This window comes from Lutra lutra, chromosome 2 (genome assembly GCF_902655055.1).
Source record: "Lutra lutra chromosome 2, mLutLut1.2, whole genome shotgun sequence".
Lineage (NCBI taxonomy): Eukaryota > Metazoa > Chordata > Mammalia > Carnivora > Mustelidae > Lutra > Lutra lutra.
The window spans coordinates 45,207,499-45,227,693 of NC_062279.1; the positions used below are offsets into that span (position 1 = coordinate 45,207,499).

A 20,195-nucleotide genomic window follows, 5' to 3' on the forward strand; every position below is an offset into this window, starting at 1 on the left:
CGCGATATGAACGTTTTGTTAAGGGTGAGAATCCTTTTGAAATTCAAGATCATTCTCAAGATCAACAAATAGAAGGAGATGAGGAAGAGGAAGAAAAGATTGATGAACCTATTGAAGAAGAGGAGGAAGAGGAGGAAGAAGAGGAGGAAGTGGGGGAAGCAGAGGAAGTAGAAGTGGAGGAAGCAGAGGAAGTGGGAGAAGGAGGAGGAGTAGAGGGAGTGGGAGACACAGAGGAAGCAGGGGAAATAGAGGGTGTGGGGGAGGGAGAGGCAGTGGGAGAAGGAGAGGCAGTGGGGGAAGAAACAAAGGAAGAGCCTGTTGACTTCCCTGTTGACCAACCTGAAGAAAATTAAATATAAGGTATTAGTCAAATCTAAAAGAAGCTTTAAATTTCTTTCCTAATATGGAAAAGGGTAAGAATTTTAATAGTTTAAAATATGAGAATTAACACCCATGTTGCATGCATTCCACACATTCAGATTTGTTTTATATAATTTCTAAATGTTTGGCATTTGTTTAATAAGATGAAGGTAAGACTATTTTAGTTTAGTTTTTATAGCTATCAAACTTAGATTAGATAAATTGTTTGTATAATTTTTAAGCTTAATTTTTATTACTTTATTGGTGTTAAGGATAACAGATGTGTATTGTTAGTATATCTACTCTAATCATTTGAACTTAAATGCTGCTGTTGGGAATATATATTCAAGTGTGCACTAATGTTTTGAATACTTACCCTAGAAGAGATAAATTGGGCAAGTATTTTGTGCTCTGTGTATTTTTTTACGGCATTGGACATTGAGTAGTAATTTGCGTTAATATACACTTAAAGGCTTTTTGTGACCATGTTTCCCTTTGTAGCAATAAAACGATTTTTACAAAAACAAAAACAAAAACAAAAACAAAAAAAAAGAAAGAAAGAAACAACACTAATCTTACACAAACTCCTCCTAAGAATAAAAAAGAAGAAATGCTCCCCAGCTCATTAAGTGAGGCTAGTATAACTATGATACTAAAATGTGAAAGGACATTAATATAAATACAATAATCCTAAACAAAACATCAACAAATTGAAACTAGCAATATACATAAAAGAATTAGATCTCCCTACCAGGTTGATTTATTCCAGGAATTTTAGAAGATTTGGCCCAAAATTCAAATAGTATATAGTAATACAAGATTTTTTTTTTGAGATTTTTTTTACTTATTTGACAGAGAGAGTACAAGTAGGGAAAGCAGCAGGCGGAGGGAGAATGACTCGGGGCTTAGTCCCAGGACACTAGGATCATGATTTGAGCTGAAGGCAGACGCTTAACTATTGAGCTACCCAGGAGCCCCTAAAATCTTAATAATAGCAGGAACTGGGTGAAGGGTGTATACAAACAACTTTATGAATATCTAAAACTATTCTAGGGGCGCCTGGGTGGCTCAGTGGGTTAAAACTATTCTAAAATAAAATTTTATTTAAAAGTGTAATTCATTGCATTAAAAAGATGAAAAATCATATCTTAGGAGATATAGAAGCAACATTAGGTAAAATTCATCCTTTTGCAAGAGATCCCTTAAATTCAGCTTAGAAAGGAATTCTTTAATCTAACAAACATAGCTATAAAAGACTTGCAAACATCACATGGCAAAATGTTGAAGGCTTTCCTTAGTGATTGGGAACAGACAAGGATACCAGTTATCAATACCTCTATAGGGTGCCTGGGTGGCTCAGTTGGTTAAGCAACTGCCTTCAGCTCAGATCATGATCCTGGAGTCCCTAGATCAAGTTCCACATAGAGCTCCCAGCTCCGCGGGGAGTCTGCTTCTCCCTCTGACCTTCTGCCCTCTCATGCTGTCTCTCACTCTCTTTCCCTCTCAAATAAATAAATAAAATCTTAAAAAAAAATCAATACCTCTATAGAATATCGTATTAGAAGTTGCACCCAATACAATAAGGCAGGAAAAAAGCTACATAGGGTATAAAGATTGGAAAGAGAGAAACTCAACTATCATTATTTATAAGTGATATGATTGTATACAGAGAAAATTTGAATCTCTAGATTGTTAAAATCAACAAGTGCATGTAGCTGAGTGGGTGGATACAAAGTCAATAAGCAAAAATCATTTTTATTTCTATTACCAGCAACAAACAAAATGAAATCTTAAGAAAGATGCCATTTACAATATCATCCCTAACAATAAGTCTAACAAGAGGTGTGTGGTGCCTCTAAGCAACAAACTATAAAGCATTATTAGAGAAATAAAAGGAGATTACATAAACGGAAAGAAATGAAATGTTCATTGATTTTTGGAAAACTCAATATTGTAAAGATCTCAGTCATTCCCAAACTGATCTATGGATTCAGTACAAAGTCAAGTATTAACAGCCCATTCGATTCTAAAATTCCCATATGGAAATGCTGAGGATAGATTCTAAAATTTGTATGAAAATGCTAAGGATAGGTTCCAAAATTAATAGGTAAATAGCTTAAGTCTTAAAGAGAAACAGGGTGGGAGGGCTTGTTCTTTATATCAAGATTAGCTATAGAGCTAGAGTAACTAGAATTATTATTGCAAGAACAGATGAGCACTGGAACAGAACAGAGAATCCCAAAACATTACAATGTATGTGGACACTTGATTTACATCAGAGGTGGCGCTGCCAGGAGTAGTAGGAAAATGATGTTATTTTTAATAACTGATTTGGGGATATCAGAGAAAAAAATTAAACCTGACCTATATCATATATCAAATGCCCAAATAATTTCCAGATGGATTAATACACTCAAATATGAAAGGTAGGGGCACCTGGGTGGCTCAGTGGGTTAAGCATCTGCCTTCAGCTCAGGTCATGATCTCAGGGTCCTGGGATCGAGTCCCATGTTGGGCTCTCTGCTCAGTGGGGAGCCTGTTTCTCCCTCTCTGCCTACTTGTGATTTCTCTCTCTATCAAATAAATAAAATAAAATCTTTAAAAAATATATGTGAAAGGTAAAACAGTAAAAACTTATAGGATTTATAATGTAGAATATCTTCATGACCTTGGGGTAGAGAACAATTTCTTAACCAGGACACAAAAAGCACTTACCATACAGGAAACTATTAATAAGTTGGACTATGTTAAACAAGAGCTTATATTTATCAAAAGACCCTTTTAAGAGTGTGAAAAGACAGGGTACCAAGTGGGGGGAGTGTATTTGCAACACAATCAACAAAGGGCTCACTTGCAGAATGTATAAAGAACTGCTGGTCAGTTAGATGAGACTTGAACAATTCTCTATTGAAAAGAGAATATCAAAATGGCCTGTAAAGATATGACAGGATATTCATTCACATTAGTAATTGTGAAAATGAAATTAAAACCACAATGAATGATTCTATACACCCACCAGATTGGCTAAAATTGAAGATGAATTAGCGAGAACACCAAATGCTGGCCTGGGTGTGTAGCAACAGGAAGTATAAATTAGTACGTCCACTTTAATAGATAATTCCAAACTGTTGTCCAGAGTTGAACATCTACATAATAACTGAGCATTCATTTTTCAAAAGATTTATTTATTTATTAAAGAAAGAGAGCACAGACAGGGAGAGGGAGAAGCAGGCTCTCTGCTCAGCAGAGAGCCTGACATGGGGCTCAATCCTAGGACCCTGGGATCATGACCTGAGCCAAAGGCAGATGCTTAACTGACTGAGCCACCCAGGCGTCCCATAACTGAGCATTCTAATTCTAGGAATATACTTCACAGAAATGGCAGCAAAGAAAAATGCATAGAAATAGTCATAGTAGTCAAATTCACAGTAGCCAAAAATTGGAATCCGATCAAATGACCACTGACAGTAAAAAGGATAAATTATGGCATATGTATACATAGCAGAATTGTATACAATAATGACAATGAACTACAATAGGCAAAACACAAACATAATCTTGAGCAAAAGAAGCCAGGCACAAAAATACATATTTGATTGTTCTAATTACCTAACGTTCAAAAACAATGAAAACCATAGTGCTTGTGGATCCACACATGCTTATATGGTAACACTGTAAAGAGCAGCAAGGAAGTGGTTTCAGTAAAGGTCAAGAGGATGATTTTCTTTGGGAAGTGAGAGACCTTATACATTTGTATTGTGTAGTTTTAGGTTTCTCATACTTGACAATAAAAAGATTTAAAAGTTACCTACATGAACAAGATTTTTGCAGGAATTTTTAGAAGCCGGAAAACAAGGTAATGTTCCTCACTTGGCTGATTCAAGAAAGCTAAAGTAAAGGGGAATGCTGAGTTCCAGCACAGAATTCTCAGAAAGCAAAGGAATTGGTAGTAGCAGTTTCTAGAATTGGGAACTGTGGGTTGGTGGGAGGAGGGAGATGGTCACTGAGCTATAATAAGTCTAGGCAGAAGCTGTATGAAAAGCAGTTTACAGTCCTAGTTGCCCCTGGGCAACTGCCTGTTCTCCAGGTCTGGAGGCTAATCTCCAAAAAAAGTGTACACCGAAAGAATTCCTGGATTAGGGATACAACTGAAGGCATCAATACCTTGCCCAAAACAGGTGAATTGAGTGGCCATGTGCATCCTCAATATTGATCAAAAGAACTCCCTCACACAGGCCCATGCTGATGACTACCTGTAAACCTGCCAGTCAGTGGTCCATCCAGCAACTCGGAGAACCTTTTAGGCCCCCATTCTCAATCACAGGCAGACCCCAAGGATTACCCACCACCTCAGGAAAGTCTTGTAGAAAATCAGCAACACTAACAGCAAAAAGCAAGTGAATGAACTTGAGATTCTGAAGAAAATATGAAACTGAAAAGGGGAATGACTATAATATATAATATCTCTAAAAAGAAACAGGAAGATAGTGGCTCCATTAAACAAAAGCATACGGCTTTATTTTTTTTAATATTTTATTTATTTATTTGACAGAGATCACAAGTAGGCAGAGAGGCAGGCAGAGAGAGAGGAGGAAGCAGGCTCCCTGCTGAGCAGAGAGCCGGATGTGGGACTCAATCCCAGGACACTGGGATCATGACCTGAGCTGAAGGCAGAGGCTTTAACCCACTGAGCCACCCAGGCGCCCAAGCATACGGCTTTATTAAGAGATTTGTAGGCTGTTCATTTTGCCCTTTGTTTTTTTTTTTTTTTTAAAGATTTATTTATTTATTTATTTGACAGAGATCACAAGTAGACAGAGAGGCAGGCAGAGAGAGAGAGAGAGGGAAGCAGGCTCCCTGCTGAGCAGAGAGCCCAATGCGGGACTCGATCCCAGGACCCTGAGATCATGACCTGAGCCGAAGGCAGCGGTTTAACCCACTGAGCCACCCAGGCGCCCTGCCCTTTGTTTTTGTTCCCTGTTTTCAGCATCATTTGTTTCCCAAATAATATCTCTTTTTTTGTCCAATTTTGTTTGCATGACTTGTGGGGATAGGGTATTTTGGATGACAGCAGGTATGAATTAATGTAAAACTATAAACTTTTAAGAAATGGAAAAGCTGCTGACAAAAAATCTGTAATTTAATACCTTATCATGCTACCAAGGATGTCTCTTCTGAGCCGATAAAGATAGCAGCCAGCTTCTCTCATTGCATTTCACTTTGTTTTCTCTCTTCCATGTCAACTTAAATTTCTCTTCCCATATTTCTATCTTCATCTCCTTGTTTCTTGGTGTCTCTTCTCCCTGAAGATCACTACATTTCAAGCTATTGGAAAGGTATCCGACTAAAATGTGCTAAGAGCTTAATACTCTCTGTCTGTCCCACCACAACCTGTTAATTTTATTAGACGTTTTTAGTTGTAGTTGAGTGATTCAGACAGGCTCTCCATCCTCCCTTTTCTGTTTTATTGTAAATGTTTTCTTTGCACCTGCTGTATAATTCTGCAGGATATTGAGAGCTGGAGAGGTGAGGAAGGAGAGACTATGTTTCTCTTTCTGACTTTTGAGTGCGGTCACCTGGTGCATGCCTGGACCTTGGCTTCTCATGTGCGAGCTGTTCCCTGAATCTTAGATGAGAAAAGTCCATACGATGTTGTTGTAACTTTTTTGGTGTTGCTTTATAAAGACTTTCCCCACCATCATAATTTATATTGCACAGTTGTCTATGGTAGGAAATAACTCACTGGCATGTGAGTAAGTGAGGATTATAGAATGAAAGCAGCCCTCACTAAGTTGAGGAGAGCTAGCTCTGTGTTTTGTTTGCCCGCAGAAGACAACTGTGTGAATCATCACTTGCCATTTGGCAGGCCAAACCCCCGCATCCTGAGGTGGCCCACAGCATTCTCAGAAGAGATCTTTGCTCTAGTAACTGTCTTTGTTGACTCGTGTATGTTTCATTCTTTGCTGTGCTCTGTATTTCAGAACCACAGATGAGTTCCCACCTCTTGTAGGTCCATCCAGTCTGTCTGTGTTGTGACCCCCTCCATTTTTTTCATCTTGCTTTTCCCCTCTTCTGGGTTGTTTTTTCTCTTGCTCCTTAGAACTCTTGGGATTTTTGTTTGTCTAAACAAGCTTAGGCCTTGATTTCTTTTTTAAAATGACAATTTCTTTAACTTAGAAAGATACTTCATCCTGCATTTTTAACAACTAACCTGTTAACAGATTCTTTTAACTCACTGATTCTTTGTATTCCTGAAGGAGGCACTACAGTTCGGAAGGAGGTCATCAAGAATAAAATCAGAGCCATTGGGAAGATGGCACGGGTCTTCTCAATTCTGCGGTAAGGATAAATCTGTTATTACAGTGTGGGAGCAAAGCATTTTGAGAGAAGATTAGAAGTTGATTTCAGAACAGGTTTTTTAGAATTGGAGTTTATATGATTAGCTAGGTCTTCAGAGTCAGAGCTAAGTGCACATTGAATCTGACCTCTATGTTAAAGTGACTAGAAATGTTTTGGCAAACATTCCTTTGGTATGAGCTTAAATGTAATGAATGGAGTGATTTAGTATGGCTTCTGGAGCCAGGTTGCCTGTGTTCACATTCTAGCTTAGCCTCTTCTTACTGTATGATTTTGAGCCTCAGTTTCCTTGTCTGTAAAAGTGTGATAATAACAAGACCTGTCTTACACAGTTATTAGGAGGGTTAAATGGCATGATATAATGGAAGCATTAAAATAGTACCTGGCTATTAAGTACCTCTAATTGGAAAAACAAGAACCTGCTCGTTGCTTAAAATTGGAATACTTAGAGAAAACATCTCTTTCTTTGGGTCAGGGAAGGGGGATAGGAAGAAGGAGAACCTTTTCTCCATCTCTGTGCATCTTTTCTTAACTTCCCTTCTAGTATCTTTGAACTGTTGAGCAGTAGCCACCCTGACATTAACACGGGGCTTTCAACTTCCTTTGCAGAGAAGAGAGTGAGAGCGTGCTGACTCTTAAGGGCTTGACTCCAACAGGAACACTCCCTCTAGGTGTCCTCTCAGGAGGAAAACAGACTATTGAGACCGGTGAGTATGAGAAATGCTCCTTTCGTGGAAGCCCAGCAGTCAACATAAAATTGAAAATCAGGACTTCTTTCAATAAATGGTACTAGAACAATTGGATATCCACGTGGGGGGAAAGTGAATCTTAACTCTTCTTTATATACACAAAAATCAATTCAAAATTAATTATAACTTAAATATAAAAGAAAAAAATAAAACTTACAAACAAATATGGAGAGTGTTGGAGTAGGTAGAGTCCTTAGCTAGGACACAAAAAGTGTTAACCTTAAAAGAAAAAAATCAATTAATTAAATTTCATTAAAACTAAGAATTTCTAAAAATACATGTTTAGGAAATGGCAAGCCATTAACTGAGAGAAGATTTTTTGCAGTACATATATCTGACAAAGGCTTAAATTCAGAATCTGTAAAGAACTATAGACTCAATAAAAAAGCACAAACAACCAATTTTTTTAATGGTCAAAAGATTTTAACAGACACTTCACAGAAGAGGGTATCAAAATGTCCAATGAGCATATGAAAATATGCTTAATATAGTTACTCATCTGGGAAATAGACATTAAAACCACAGTGAGATACCACTACATTTTTGCCAGAATGGCTAAAATTAAAAAGTCTAATAATACCGAGTGTTGGTAAATTTGTGGTGAACAGAACTGGATACATTGCTGGTGGTCATGTGAATTGGTTCGACCACTTTGGGAAACTCTTGGGCAGTTAAACAAAATGTATATCCTACCCCATAACCCAGCAATCCCAGACCTGGTATATTGAAGAGGAATAAGTACATCTATCCACCAAAGGATTTGCATAAGAATGTTCACTAAAGCTTTATTCATAATAGCCCAAAACAGGAAAAAATCCAAATGTTCATCAATAGTAGAATAGATAAATGTGCTCTGTTTATACAATGGAATACTATGCATCAATGAAAAATAACGAATTCATGCAAAAACATGGTTGAATCTCACAAATATTATGGTAAACTAAAAAAGCTAGGCACAAAAGGGCACAGACTGTCTGATTTATATGTTCAAGAATAGGTACACTAGCCAAACAGTAATAGAAATCAGAATGGCACTTCCTCTGGTGGGAGAATATTGATCCATAAGGAGAAAGGGGGTTTCTGGAGTAATGGCAGTGTTCTATATCGCTGTCTGGGTAGGAGTTACACATGGGTATTCATACACAAAAATGTATAGAGCTGTGCACTTTAGATATGTGCACATGATTAATGTCTCACTTACATATTGTTTCTTAAAAAGATTTATTTATTTTAGAGAGAAACAGAGCACTTGAGTTGGGGGCAAAGGAGAGAGAGAATCTCAAGCAGACTCCCTGCTGAGTGTAGAGCCCTCAAGGGGCTTGATCTCACAATCCTGAGATCATGACCCAAGCTGAAATCAAGAATTGGTCACTTAACTGACTGAGCCACCCAAGCACCCCACTTATGCTTGTTTTATTTTGGGGTGTTAGGATTTCTCAGAGAGGGTGTTTGCCTCTGCCTGTGAGCAGAGTGCCAATTCTAAAAAGCGTTTGGACACTGTCTTATAAAGAGAGGGCTTTATGGAACCCTGGGATGAAAATATTAATGTTTGTCAAGATAGGCATAGATCTGATCAACCAAGACGACTAATTCTAGGCACAAAAATTGCAGTTGAAACATTAGCAACTTAAACTAGAGTTTCACTGCTTTTTTGTCCCTGGTTTGTTAAATTGTTTCTATTTAAGTTTTTCTTTTTTCTTGTCATTTCATTACTTATAGGAATGCTTTGCTTTTTGTACTAAGTCTGCTGATACTGATTAATAGAAATAAGCCCTTTTTCCCCCTTTCTGTTTATGGGATTGAATTCCTCCTTCTCTTTCAAATTAAATACTGGAATATTGGAGGTTAACGATTTAGAAGGAGGAATGAACATTTTTCTCCTTGGAAGTCCATAACTAGTTATGAGACTGATGTGCCACCTACTATGCTGAGGCACCTAGCACATGACTAATTAATTTCTTTTGTTTCATGGAAAGGATTAGTAAACTATTTCAGGATGAATTTTTTTCTCCCAAATGAATGTACAGTTTCTTGTGAGCAAAATACTTCCCCCATTACTTTGGTAATTAGTCATGTGAGTTACCGTGAGAGCACTTCTGACAAGGCAGGTTGGAATTAGTAGGAAACACTATGGTTGAAGAAAAAGGGAATGTCTTCTACATCCTTACTTGAAAAGTTTTGGAAAGTTGCTGATCCACAAAGTTGTTTCAGTCTGGACATTGAAAGAGCAGATCTGGGATGAATTAGGAGGAGAATTAAATGGATGTGCTATTTGGAGATTTGTTTGTTTATAGTCTTTGGTCTGCCTTTTGTTCTCAGTTCCAAGTATATAGTTTCTCTTCATTCCTAATTGGAATATGAGTGTTACAAACAAATACAATTTTTTATTGATGCTTTTGAAATTGATAGACGTCTTCAGGAATGCGTAAGAATAAAACTAAGCTGGAGCTAACTTTTTAGAGCTTTTTATGTCTCTTATTGACTGACAGAAAGTGCGTTTGCCATTTTCCAATCAGAGTTTTAGTTCTACAAGTTCATTGGAAAACTGGAGCATTAGCTGAAAAAGACCTTTTATTGTTCCTGTAACTTTACTTGGAGAGCTTTCCACCAACAATATCCCATATGGCTTTATAGCATATATTCATTTATGCCTTACCTTGTTTCTAGAGGGTTTTGAATAAGTTACAGTATACATATAACACATTGAAGTAAAAATAAATATGCTTGGAATTTGGAGCATAAAGGAAAACAAACAAACAAAAAGCCAATAGATGGCCACAAATTTTACTCCCAAGCTTCCTAGTACTGAAATAAAGAAGATTGCCAGGAACTGAATGAAATTCACGAAGGTCATAAAATAAAAAACAAATAAGTTATAAATTGGACTACATCAAAATTAACATGTGTGCTGGAAATAGAACCATCATCAAGAAAGTGAAAAGACAATGCAGCCCATAGTTGGGTGGAAATATTTACAAATCATATGTTTGAGAAGGAACTGGTACCTAGAAAATAGAAAGAACCCTTATAATTGAAAAATAAAAAGACAACCCAATTAAAAAATGGGTAAAATTGAATAGGCATTTCCAAAGACATACAAGTGGCCAACAAGCATGGGAAAAGTTGCTCAATCATTAGACGTTAGGGAAATACAGATCCAAACCACAACGAGATACCGCTTCACACCGCTAGGATGGGTGTGATCACAAAGACAGATAGTAGCAAGTACTGATGAGAATGTAGAGAAATTCGGACCCTCACACCCTGCTGATGGAGATGTGAAATGGTGCAGTACTTTGGAAACCAATCTGACAGTTCCTTAGATGCTTAAACATGCAGTTGACCTTATGACCGGCTGTTCCACTTGTAGCTATATACCCCCCAGAAAACTGAGAACATATCCACACAAAGACTTGTAAGCAGATATTCACACCAACATTTTTCTTTAGAGCCGAGAAGTGGAAATGGCTCAGACAGCCATCACGTGATGAGGTGGCTCTTCACACAGTAGCGTACTATTCAGTCATAAAAAGGAGTGAAGTACTGGTACATGCTTCAACGGGACTAAACCTTAAAAACATGCTAAGTGAGGGGCGCCTGGGTGGCTCAGTCATTAAGGGTTTGCCTTTGGCTCAGGTCATGATCCCAGGGTCCTGGGATAGAGCCCGGTGTCAGGCTCCCTGCTCAGCAAGAAGCCTAATTCTCCCTCTGCCCCTCCACCTGCTTGTGCTCCCTCTCTCACTCTCTGTCAAATAAATAAATAAAATCTTTAAAAAAAACAAAAACAAAAACATGCTAAGTGAAAGAAGCCAGTCACTAAAATCACATATGGTACGATTCCATTTATTTGAAATGTCCAAAACAGGCAAATGTGTAGAGACAAAGTTGATTATTGGTTGGCTCTAGGATTATTGGAAAGGGATTAGGGAGGTAAATAGCATTCTTTTGAGGGTGATGAAAATGTTCTAACTATAGATTGTGGTGATGGTTATACAACTCTAAATATATTAGATCATTGAACTGTACACTTTAAACAAGTGAATTTTATAGTATGTGAATTATGTTTAATAAAGAAATAACATAAAAATAAATATATATAAATTAAATGTAAATAAACCAGTTTCTCAGGTTTTTTTGTGACTTTTTCTTATATATAATGCCCCTTAATGCAGGCTGGTATCTTTATGCCCAGTGCAAAAAAGCATTCTATAAGGACCCAAGACAGTGTAATACTAGTACACATTTCACCACATAACACTTAAACTCTAATTAGAACAATAACCTATATACAAATTTCAGGCTATGCTTTGTTCTTCAACTTTGTAACAGCAGGAGTGATGTACTGTTTGAAGGTGCTACCTTTTCTTGTGAACGTTTATTTGTTCTGTTTGAGGAGATTAGAGAGGGTGTGACATTGCTTTACCACAGGCCTACCTGTGGTTGACAAATTTCAGCACTCGATAAATTGATTCCAAGTTTCCAGTTTTCACATTGTGACAGGAACTTAACTGTCAGTTCTTCCAGTTTCTCCTCTCTTACTGATATCAAAACCTCAGGAACAGCAAACTGTCCTGTTCATTATTTTTCCAGTACTGGAGGAACTGAGAGGGTTCTTCTAATAAGATCTTTCTTGCTACAACCTGTAATCTTTTCATGTATTAGGGTTTTTACTGCTTTAAAAAGATGATGCAAGGAAGTTTACCTGTTGACACTAATTTTTTTTTTAAAGAGAATCATTTTTAATTTTTTTTAAAGACTTTTATTTATTTATTTGACTGACCACAAGCCCGCAGAGAGGCAGGCAGAGAGAGAGAGAGAGAGAGAGAGGGAAGCAGGCTCCCCACTGAGCAGAGAGCCTGATGCAGGGCTCGATCCCAGTACCCTGGGATCACGACCTGAGCCGAAGGCAGAGGCTTTAACCCACTGAGCCACCTAGGTGCCCCTTGACACTAATTTTTAAATTACTTCCTTTTCCATCACCAAAGGAGAAGGCCCTCTTAGTAATTGGCCCGCTCTCTCCTGCACAGTGAATGGAAACCGTATGGGTTGGAAATGGCAGCTTCTACTAGATCTCTAATCCCAGACTGTACAGGAATTTGTATCCGGTATTGAGTACTTTTATGTCTTTGCCAGTTTAGTACTCCACCCCTGGGCAAGAAATAACCATTTACTTAAAACCCATGTTTCTCTAATCTGTTATTCAAAGGCCATTCCTTTTTTATTAAGTAAAAAGGACAGTTGGACCCCACATAAATTCCTTAAGAACAATAAGTAGTTTCAAGTAACTATTTTGAGTAGGACCTAGCAACAGCGCATTTAATGCCATCTGAGCTGTTAGAAACTAAAGAACAGTTGTAATGTTAAATTATTTGACTCAAGTTATTTTGATACGTGAAAGTCAAAACATAAATTAGCAGCTGGCTATTTAAAAATGAGGAAAGCAACATAACTTTTGGTTTCTTATAGTCAGCTTGACTGATCCATTGTCTTAGCTATAAATGCTATTAGCTAAAAGGGTTCCCATACCACCCGAAATGTTAAAAGTATTAGAAACTCTCCCACATCACATTTCCGCCCAATTTAGTGTTTCACAGTAATCCTCGCTTCTCTAACTAGTTGACCTTTATTATGGATGGGAATAGGCTGAGGTGGGAGCCTGGGTTGTCTGTGCTGGCAGCAATACTGTTGGTTTACTCACTCTTTTTCTGTCTTCATTTTTGCATGCCACTGCTCCTGCCTCTTACAGCCACAGTAGAAGCGGTAGAGGCCCGGGAAGGTATGGCCATATTCCTATGATAGATGTGATCTTGTGTCTGTCTACTAGTTTTAAAGAGCTGTGTCAGCATTTGAAATCGTCTATTATTGCATCACCAGAACTGTAACAGTGAGGAAAGGAATAAATATTTCTAGGCATGCCCACAAAGTGTTTCCTTTGTGTCCCGTATTTGTGTTAATGTAAATGACCCTCTCCATAGCTAAAGTCCTCTGTGGTCTCTGTCAGTGTTAATGCAATGGCTGAAGCTTAAGCAACTGGTCATGAGGAATCAGGTAGTTTAATCCTGTAGCCCTTCTATATAGAAGTGACTTCTGTGTGATTACTAGAAACTCAAACAGGTCAGCCTCTTTATCTAATGATTCTAAACGATATCAAGAGCGAGGCAAAAGTGGACTAGGATGTAGTTTGATTTGTTTCTGAGGTTGCCCTAAGGTATTCAAGCTAAATCATCTCTGTTTCTCTGAAAACAAATTTTGAGTAACAGGTCATCTAGGAATCTGACAAAGAAAATCATTAGAATTTATAAACTTGTGTTATTAATTTAATTGTGTTGTTATGTAAGGTGGCTCAAAATGGGAATGCCTTTCTTTGGTGATACAAAAGTTCAGTCAGAAGGAAGATATCCAGAAGCTATTATCTAGATGACTTTTAACTTACATTCAGCTCCTGGTTGTGCATGAGAAAAAGCTGTCCTTCTAAATGAAAAGATGAGCTCTTTTATTACTTTTTTTGGTCATCAGTACGCTGTTCGTGCTGAAGTTGACTACTCTGTTCAACTTGTTCTGTTATTCCAGTGTTGCCTTTTCTCTTACATTAAGCATGTTTCAGGCCCATAAGAAACCCTTACTCAAATGCACTGAGGTTCAGAATGAACTTGTTAGCCATTTGTCGGGTTTACTTATGCCATGATTGATTGTCCTGAGCTTCTGTGAAAATTACTTGCACAGTTTCAACTGCCCTATTTGCCATAAGAAGCAGTAGCTTCAGGTGAGGCTGATTCAAGTCAAATGTTGCCCGTTACCTTCACCAGACATGTGCTCCGACCCTTCTATGGTTTTCTCTAGGAAGTTGCTGTATGCTAAAAAAACTTCAAGCTTGTTGCTTTGCTGTCTAATTGAGCTCCTCCCTTTCCTGTTTTCCTGTAGCCATCAGAGGGTTTTCACTTCAGCACAGGATCCGGAGTTTTGAAGAAGCCCGAGGTCTGGACCGAATTAATGAGCGGATGCCACCCCGAAAAGACAGCCAGTACCCTGATGGGCCAGTGAAATTGGTGGGCCCTGCACAGTCCAATGCTGCGCACAGGAGTGACAGGGGGAGAAGAGCCAATAGTGACACAGAGCCCTGCTGTGGCACAGGTGGATCCAAAACTTAGGAACAAATTTTATTTATTTCTTATTGGAAAACAAAACAAAAACAACTTTAACAACTTAAACCTGGAGGTGCATTCATAATTCACTCTGCATTTATGCTGTAAGAAAGGTGACCATTTTATAAATTGTTTTTAATTTATGCTTAATATATAGAAAAAGTGCATCTGTTTTGTTTTTCCCTTTTTTCCCTACTTTTGAAGAACTGATCTGATTGTCTGATACATATGTGAAGTTCTGTGCTGCAAAGGGGACCTTCCCCTAATAAAAGGGCCTTGGAAACCTCCACCCTGGTTTCGAACTAGCCAGCCTTTTCTCCTATTCTTTTGGAAGGTAATATCTTTCATTTCAGACTAATAATAGTGTTTCAAACATAAGAGGGTGTTTTCCTTTTCCCTGTCTACAGGGTGCCGTTGAAAAAGATTGCTCAGATTTCAGTGGCTAAAACTTCTCTTCGTATGGAAAACTTGATTAGAGTAGAACTTCTAAATGAATAACCCAAACCCAGTGGTTTGAGGGCCAAGGAGAATGTTTTCCATATAACCTACTTTCTTCTGAACTCTCAGTTCTTTTTAATATGTTCTATGTTCTAGTAAGGCAGAATAAAAAGCAGTGAGGGATTTTCTTAGAGTTACTCAAAATTTCTTCTTCCAGTCATGGGCATGATGGGTTTAAACTTCCCTTAGAGCTTCGGACATTTGGAACAGTTTGCTTTCATTTTTGAAGCCCAGGTGATGTACCCAACTGCAAAGGAAGCTACAATTCTAAATATTGTATGAATGCCCTCTGTAGAACTCCCGGTAGTAAGAGGTATTTATGTCCTTCTGTGCGATTACATTAGCTCTTGTGTCTGTTCTCCCCATTGTCCTTCTGTTTTTCTATGTCAGCGTTTTAAAAACCAACGGGGGTAATGGAAACTGACTAGGGTAGAATGATCCCCTTGTGATTTGGAAGTCTTGCTAAAGGGCATTGGATGACGAGGATTTCCTATATTGTATATCAATTCCTGTGATGTTTCTCCATCTTTAAACACTCATTAGGTTGAAACTGTATGTCAGTCTCTGTCAGCATATTTTGGAATATAAAAACAAGTGTTCAGATACAGTGTCTGAATAGTCTTCTCTTAGTTTTTCAAGTAACAACTAGCGAGGGAAAGAAATTTCAGTGATCCTTGGGCTCCCGTTTTTAGTTTAGTCTGGTGACAGATGCCATGTCATAATACTCATTGGTCAACTTTGCAGTGACTGTGCATGTCTGGGTAATACTACACCAAAGTGCTTATTTACAGAATCCTTAATATCATTTGGGAGGTAGGAGCCCAGCAAATTGAAGCAAGAATCCTGACAATAGTGCTTTATGTTAAGTAAGTTTTAAGGACACCAGAAACCTTTTTCCAAAAAAACCCATATAATTTCACTAGAAGAATGAGGATTTAGCCTATCTGTCTCTGTTTTCCTATACCTTTTGCTAACAGTTCCCAGTTTATGACAGAGATCAAAGTATTTTAGGGCTTGGAATCTGGTGGCATGGATTGCTCTGTCACTAAAAAATGGTAGGGAGGGTATGGAGGAAGGAGATAACAGACCTCTTACTGGATCATGAATAAAACCTATGAAAGGAAGGACACAAAGTCTTGAGTAATTATCTTTACTGATCATCATTTTTTTATATTCAAAGAGGGAATTCTTCACCTGGATAGCCTCACAGTCCTCCCTCCCCCAGCCCCAGTCTAGAAAGGACCACTGTTTTGGAAATCTCGCCTAAGATGAAGGTCAGTCCACATGACAGACTTGATGGATGTGAGTCTCCTCTCTTTTTTCTCCTAGCTGAGGCTGTTACACTTACATAGTCTGCAAGTAGAAACCACTCTTAAGAGCTTTCGTCATCAGACAAGTAGTGAAATAGTTACTGAAAATCCTACAAGCAAAAAAATGCTGTTCTAGTAAAGGGATTATTATTTATGAATGTCTTCATCATCTTCTCAAAAACAAGTTGTACAGTAAAGCAAGGTTCCTTGACAGAGGTGTGGCAAAAGACCTATAAATACGAGAACAATCTGAGGGTTGACAGATGGAGGGGGATGGGCAAAATGGGTGAAGGTGAGAGGGAAATCCAGGCCTCCAGTTATGAATGAGTAAGTCATGGAAATAAAAGACACAGCATAAGAAATACAGTCAATGATACCATAATAGGGATGTAAGGGGAGGGGGACAGATGGTAGCTACACTTGTGGTAAACAGCATGATATATAAACTTGTCAAATCACTAAGTCGTACATCTGAAATGTAACATGTATATACTATACTTAAAAAAAAAAAAAGGGATGTATTTTACAGGTGTCCTGTGAGCTGTGGAAAGATCAGCCAGAGAGGTAAGAAGTCATGCAAGAAAATCAGAGTGAATTTGTAATAAAGCAACAAGGAAGTTAGGTTTGAAAATTCAAATTCTGGGGCCCCTGGGTGGCTCAGTGGGTTGAAGCCTCTGCCTTCGGCTCGGGTCAGGATCTCAGGGTCCTGCGATCGAGCCCCGCGTCGGGCTCTCTGCTCAGCGGGGAGCCTACTTCCTCCTCTCTCTCTCTGCCTACTTGCCTACTACTGTCTGTCAAATAAATAAATAAAACCTTTAAAAAAAAAAAAAGAAAAGAAAATTCTATTGAATTCTAAAGGTAAAGGCATTTCTTATGTTCTATAGAAAGTTGAGGTATGTGTTTCAAGAGTTTGGAAAGTTGTGTATAAATGTGTCTCCATGTGGTACATGTAGCTTCTGAAAGAGAGACCATCAGTCTGTACTTTCATCTGTTTTTGCACCTGTGACTCAAGACAGTTCAGAAGGTATGAGCCTTGGGGATATGTGGATATATCGTATATGGATATACATATTATGACAACAGTACTTGTTTTTCACTTTAGACTTCATTGGAGGGTTTTCAGCATGTTTTCGAATGTTTTAATCTAAGCAGTAGCTCCCGGGATGGCTGATTGCCTGTTCCAGGTTTGTCTAAGGCCATCATTTCAAACATTTTAGCTGATGTCAGAGCTCTGCAGTATCCCCATTCTCAAAGCCTCCTCTGTTTTATTAAATCTTCCTCCTGCATGTTTTAAAGATACTAAAAATGCTTTTCTCTTCTTCCCCTTCACTTTAAGGTCCCTAGGGACCTTATTTTCTTCAACTCCTCCCATCTGGGGGGAGAAAAACACTTCTTATATCAGTTCCTTAGACATGTTGCAGGACCCTTTTGTATACTTTACTGAAATATCATTTAAAAAATGACACTTCCCAAGGACCAGTTTTTCTAATTTTGTTTTACATCTACATCATATGGAATTTCAAATTGATTGGATGACTATTTTTTTAAAGATTTTATTTATTTACTTGACAGAGATCACAAGTAGTCAGAGAGGCAGGCAGAGAGAGGAGGAAGCAGGCTCCCTGCTGAGCAGAGAGCCCGCCCGCCCGATGTGGAGGGCTGAATCCAGGACACTGGGATCATGACCTGAGCTAAAGGCAGAGGCTTAACCCACTGAGCCACCCAGGCACCCAGGATGACTGTTTTTTTGTTTGTTTGGTTTTTGTTTTTAATAAAAATTTGAAAACTCATCTAACACAAACTTAAAACATACATACTTTTAAAATTTCTGTGTTCTGAATATTTAGAGCAAACACAACCCAAGAAGCCAAGGGGGTCTGTGTGTGTGTGTGTGTGTGTGTGTGTGTGTGTGTGTGTGTGTGTGTTTAATGGAATGCTTAAACAAAAGCAGCCTCAGTTTTCTTTAAAACCTCAAGGCAAACACTTGGTTATGGGACAGACATTGCTGATTGGCTTGGCTGCCCTTTTTTGACTGGATACTAACTGGCAAAGTGAAAATTGTGTATCACACTCTGATGGGCTTGATCTGGCTCCTTGCCTAGGGATAGGAAAGTCAGACTCTCCAGGAATATCAGTATTTCTCATATCCTTCTATCTATATTTACATGGCCTTTTCTGTTCCTACACAAACAGTTGTGGTTAGTGAGGCAAATTCCTGTCAATAGCAAAGATTTGATATCTTATCCTAATAACTTAGGTATGACTTCCTGACACTGTTCAAAATAGGAAAAGAAAAATCCTTTTATCTGTTTTGCCAACAGAATATTAATATTTAATGTCATTAAGGAGCAAGGGTGAGATTTCTAAAATTAGATAACTTTAGGGCTTTTCAGCCTTGTCTTTGTTCCATAGATCCTCTTCTAAATAATATTAAAACACAAAATTTGAGGTAGCTGGTCTTCATAAGAAAATGTTATAAACCATGCTTATGTGACATGCAGCTGGGTTTACATGGTCATTACTCAAGAGTCTCCAGCCTCAGAAGAAGTAAGGCTAAAGTCACTTCCCTCCACCCTCCTTTGTTTTATGTAGATAAAACAGTTTACATTTTAGGGAGAGCTTATCCCAGATGACCTAGTTGATAGTTTTTCTTTCTATTTATTATCAGATTTTTTTCCTCCAATTTTTATATTGAAAATTATTTCTGATCCCATGTCATTCTAGAATCCCCAATATTTACTATGGTTGTTATAGTAACAGCGGAACCCAAGTTTTTTTCAGAGCATTATTCAGCTTTTCATATGTAGGCAGAAACAATTTCAGAGGGAAGGTAAACCCAAAGCCCCAGTTATGGGAATGAGTCTCCAATTTCCTAAATAATTTGTGGTTATAATGATGGGTACCATCTTGCCTGGCACCTGGTCCACATCTTTCCTGATGTCTGCTATTAGAAGGGCAGGCTGAGGAGCCCCAACAGGAGCCAGAGAAGAGTCTGGATGACCTGAAGGGTAGTTGCAAGCATTGTGTTGCCTTAGTCCCTCTTCAGCATGGCTCGGATGAAATGCTCCTGGGAAAGAGCAGATGTGTCTAGAGAAAATTGTGTAGTTGGAAAGAAAGGGTTGTTACTCTTGGGTTGTACAGAGAACTGTGTTAACAGTAGAGCTTTGTGCCGTTGCCACGGTGTGAAAGAGGGGACCTATATTACTCTGAGACTCATGGCCTGCCCTGCATATGTCTAGCCAGCCGAAGTGAATGGGGCCAGGCGTAGCTGCCTTCATCTATGCAGTCACAAAGGTAAAGATGATACTGGCGAGGATATTCCCTCCCGGGAGGCCTTGGCCTCACGCCCCAGCAACCTTGGCAAGACTTGCTAAATAACACCTTTGTCTGAGACAGGGTTATGCATCTTCTCCTCTTCTACACCCTCATGACAAGTCAAGGTGGTTTAAGATCAAGAAGCAAGGACATGGCTGTGGACCATCCCTCTGCACAGCTCTAAAGTAGGGCCATGCATACTGCCTTCCTGTAAGTTCTTGCCCAGATCCCCTTCACTCCCTTGACATAGCTGTTTCCAAATAACGTTTTGTGGGTTTTGTTTTGGGCTTTTTTTTTTTTTTTTTTTTTTGGCATGTAACACTGGAAGTGCTTGTAATAAGAAGGAAGCTTACCGCAGATTTTGATTTTCAGCAAGAAAGACAGGTTTTTTGGTCTGTTAGAGAACCTTTTTGAAGATGCCATCATGAACGCCTTACTTTTCCTTTCTCAATGCACTGTGACCA

At 38.5% G+C, this 20,195-nt stretch overlaps 2 protein-coding genes across 7 annotated transcripts in view; both read left to right on the forward strand.

Annotated features, from left to right (window-relative positions):
* PPP3CC (protein phosphatase 3 catalytic subunit gamma) overlaps positions 1–16,915 on the forward strand; it is a 103,551-nt gene extending 86,636 nt beyond the window's left edge. Inside the window, exons 11-15 of one of the 4 annotated variants that reach the window (XM_047717329.1) lie at positions 5,670–5,696; positions 6,618–6,699; positions 7,327–7,424; positions 13,213–13,242; positions 14,388–16,915. In XM_047717329.1, the coding sequence (XP_047573285.1) occupies positions 5,670–5,696; positions 6,618–6,699; positions 7,327–7,424; positions 13,213–13,242; positions 14,388–14,614 (464 nt within the window). In that variant the 3' untranslated portion in view covers positions 14,615–16,915. The remainder of the gene's footprint in view (positions 1–5,669; positions 5,697–6,617; positions 6,700–7,326; positions 7,425–13,212; positions 13,243–14,387) is intronic. The other 3 variants (XM_047717331.1, XM_047717330.1, XM_047717332.1) reach the window with 3 other exon arrangements.
* A 341-nt stretch (positions 16,916–17,256) lies between these two features.
* The window catches only part of SORBS3 (sorbin and SH3 domain containing 3), a 30,149-nt gene continuing 27,210 nt past the window's right edge, over positions 17,257–20,195 (forward strand). For all 3 annotated transcript variants that reach the window (XM_047717324.1, XM_047717326.1, XM_047717327.1), the window contains exon 1: positions 17,257–19,941. The gene's annotated coding sequence lies outside the window, so the exon portion shown is untranslated. The remainder of the gene's footprint in view (positions 19,942–20,195) is intronic.